Genomic DNA, 3,804 nt, shown 5'->3' with positions numbered 1-3,804 from the left:
TATTTTTTTTTTATATATATATATATATATATATAACTTCCCAGAATATTGACCTTTCCTTCTGAATCACTCAGTATATAAAAAGTATATATAACTCAGTATATATAAAGGATGAAAAAAGGGGGACGCGCGTATGTGTCGATAATGCGCGCGTGATTACGCAAACGCAACGACGATGGCATTTGTTGTTGGCTTGTTGCAACGCGGGATGACGCCGGTGTCAAGGTAAACCGTGCATGAACAGGCGATTCATCGATCGAAGATTTTCCTCAAGATTTTTAGCAGCGATCTAGCAACGGGGAAAATTCGAATTCGATTCTTTCGGAACAACGCGTCTGAAAATGAACAGCAAAATAGGTCGACTGGTCTCGAAACGAATACACGTCATTAGAGAGAGAGGAGAAAAAAAATTAAAAAAAGGAGAAGAAGAGAGAAAATAATCGATTAACATGTTGAATGACGTTGAAGCTGTAAACATGTGACTCACAAAGTCTGATCACTATTAATTCACGATATCACACATTCGTTTGTAAGATAAACGCAACAGGATAAAACGATTTGCAAGAATAGTTGCGTAAGTACGTATGGAAAATGCTTTCATATAAAGGTGATTCGCAATTGCGTAAATTAATGAGGAATATCACTCAACGTGTTACAGCACGACAGTTCTCCGCTCTGAAAAAGCTTGAGAGGAGCGAAACTTCCAAGCGAAACTTATGAAACTACTTAAATAAGAGAAATTCTCTAATTTGGTTCAAGTGGATTTTAGTGCTTAAATATTTGTGTAAATTTATATACATATCTGATTCTGCAAATAATCCTGTACCTCGGTAATCGAATAATAAGGACGCCCGCATAAAATATGGGAGATTTTGAATCTCGGTTAAGAAAATATTATTGCAATAAATTATTCGTATAAATTATTATTATAGGTTTAAAATTCTCATTAACATTAAATTAAATGTTAATATTCTTATGAAGATGCTTATTAGTATCAAAACATTATTAAATTACTGTCAATTTAATAAGTGATATTATTAATTATTACTCTGGTTCTGCTCGTTTGCATTTCAAGACCGAAAAAGACTTTGGCGCATTGTTTGCAGAATCAAATGTACAAATTCGCACAGAAATATTGAAGCACTAAGATCCGCTTTGACTGAATATAAAATTTCTCTTATTTAATTGGATTTATTATCATCGGTCCAAATTCGTAATTGTTATGAAACTACTATGTATATAAAATTACAAAATAATGTTCATTAAAGGAAGTCGGGCAAAGAAAGATACAGAAAAAGCGTGTCTGCTTCGATCGAGCGAACGATCGATTGATTGATCGTGTTGTAATCATAATCATGTGTACCTTTTGTTTAGGAGATTCTGGAACAGGGGCGATCCTGTCGTCGGCACTTTCGGTTGTTCTGTTTGTCGCCAGACGGCTGGGTGAAGATCCTATAATAAAACACAACATTTTTTTCTTCAATCCCCTTTAATTAACTGTTGTTTCATTTCATTATTAAATTGATAATTTGCATTGGGAAAAATGGATAAAACAACATTAGAGCATACAAAGTTTTTATTAATCCTCGATCACACTACGTGAAAATTACTTAATGATCACACAGGATCAACATGACCCCAGCACATTTAAATGGCTGCTGTAGCTTAATTTTCATAAGTATAGATATTAACAAAAATTAGAGACATTCTTTAAACTTTAAAATATGTATTCGCATTTTTTGCTAAATTAATATCTTTTAAAATAGTCAAAAAATTCATGAATGAAAGTCTAGTGAAAAGTGACTTTTTTCATTAAAAAGTCATAACTCTTTTATTTTTTAATATTTTTGCGTAAAATTTTAAGGATAAAGTCTTCAGATGCTGCATTTCAATAAAAAAATTATTGCAATAGCAGGCGTTTCAAAAAAGGTATTTATTTTGAAGATTAATTGGAATGATTTAAAAAAAAATAATCTAACGTGTTTTACGCCATGCCAACCGCATGATAATGTAGTTAGAGACTCAAACTACTGGTAAATAGAGTGTCAGGCGTTATTTCAAAATTTAAGTTAGTGAAAATTTAATCCAAATTTTTGGTGAGGTCACAGTGACCCCTAGTGATCAATTAGGGTTAAACCAGAAATTTAGTACAAAGGCAGCTGTTCCTTTTCAATTGTCTTGAAGAAATGTCGACATGGTTTATGGAACGTCTCTCCTGGAAGTTTCCTTCGTAGGGTGAATATTTATGAACGAAGAGTTGGAAGTATCGCTATTGTACCCGGGGCGAATAGTAGCGGAAATACACTTCTGTTCTGAATGACAATATTGACTCGTTTTTTTTACAACAGTATGAAGAAGAGTTATCCAACTGGCGCGTTTGCATAAAATCGCTCATTTACACTGGTGTCAATCAACCTGCGATCCAAAATAAATTCTCATGACATTTTTCCGCGTACAATCTCTTCCTCATGTTAGCGACTAGGAATGCGAAATTATAATAACTAAAGCCTCGAGGAAGCTCAATTATCTCAGTTTCAATTCTTTCGTTTTATTATGGCGCGGCTCGATACAGCTGAGCGCGACGGCTGTGTAAGTATGACCAGTGGAAAGTATCCTCTGTAATAGCGAGATTCGATAAGTGTACCTCCATCTTTCGCTTATTCGCCATGCTAACACAAGACAAACGTCCAACGCTATCATTCGTCTCGAGAGAAGCGCCCGAGTCTAATCCAGACTGCGAGAGAACGGTCTAATGTAGCTATAAAGCGGACAGGATGTCGACTACTGAGCAATGTGGTAATTTCCTCGTTGCAGGTGGTGATTTCAGGAACGGTATAGGTCCTCACGATTGCGTTAATTCGTAACCGGGGGGGGCATTTACGGTGCAACTGAGGAAAGGATCATCTTCCTATTCGATCAGGATTAACCGTCGTTCAAAGGTTAACGGTACGGTTAATCTAGGGGAGGCTGGAATTCCACGAGATTAGAGAAGCTGGGGGGAAAAAGATGGACTTTTAATAGATTACCACGGATATCTCATCTCTAGCGACGCGTAGAGCGTCAATACTCGAATGATATTCCCAGCAAATCGCGCGTTTCCCTATTCTCGCAATTGCGAGTCGTGATTGCAGAAGGGAGCAGAGGGATCGTGGAGAAAAGATTAGAGATCACGACGCGAAGAGGCACGTTATAACATCGACACTTTGCGTAACGAAACGCCGCTGGGTTTCAAAGCGAGCGCGAAGCCGGAAGCTGAAAATCAAATAATTCATGCCAATCTTCTCGATGCAGGCCGGTAAGGAAAAAGAATTGCGATATATATGAAATATTCTTCCAATTTACCGTTAAAGTTTTAGCGGTTTTAATGTCGAGAATGGCACTTTAATATATAATATAAATGACACGAGAAAATCGAATTATTAATTTTTACATGGAAAACCACTATAATGATGCTGAAATAGTATCATATTTTGCAAGAAATACAATAAAATAACGAATTATAACAAATCTCATCTCATAAAAGAAGTTGTAGTAAAATTTAAAAAATTGAACTCCACCCTTTAAAGATTAATTAATTCACTCTAAAAAATTTTTAACTCTACGTCGGCAATGTGAAATTTTTTACCTTTCATCTGCAATCTTTAAATTTTAGTGCATTTTTTTTATTGCTCTGGATTACACAAAATCTGAAAAAATTCTACGTACTTGTGAAGGTTTTAACAACTAATTTTTATTTTTATTTTTATTTAAATCTATTAGAAAGCACAATAAAAAATCACCTTAAAGTTTTCTTCAATGTTATTA

General features: G+C 35.0%; 1 protein-coding gene across 1 annotated transcript in view; it reads right to left on the bottom strand.

The window, feature by feature from the left end:
• The window catches only part of LOC108693160 (MICAL-like protein 1), a 39,025-nt gene that overhangs the window by 12,662 nt on the left and 22,559 nt on the right, over nt 1–3,804 (bottom strand). Inside the window, exon 4 of the mRNA XM_018201944.1 lies at nt 1,364–1,452. Coding sequence (XP_018057433.1) covers nt 1,364–1,452 — 89 coding nt within the window. The remainder of the gene's footprint in view (nt 1–1,363; nt 1,453–3,804) is intronic.

This window comes from Atta colombica, unplaced genomic scaffold, assembly GCF_001594045.1.
Source record: "Atta colombica isolate Treedump-2 unplaced genomic scaffold, Acol1.0 scaffold88, whole genome shotgun sequence".
Classification (NCBI taxonomy): domain Eukaryota; kingdom Metazoa; phylum Arthropoda; class Insecta; order Hymenoptera; family Formicidae; genus Atta; species Atta colombica.
This window is presented reverse-complemented; position numbering and strand designations above follow the sequence as displayed.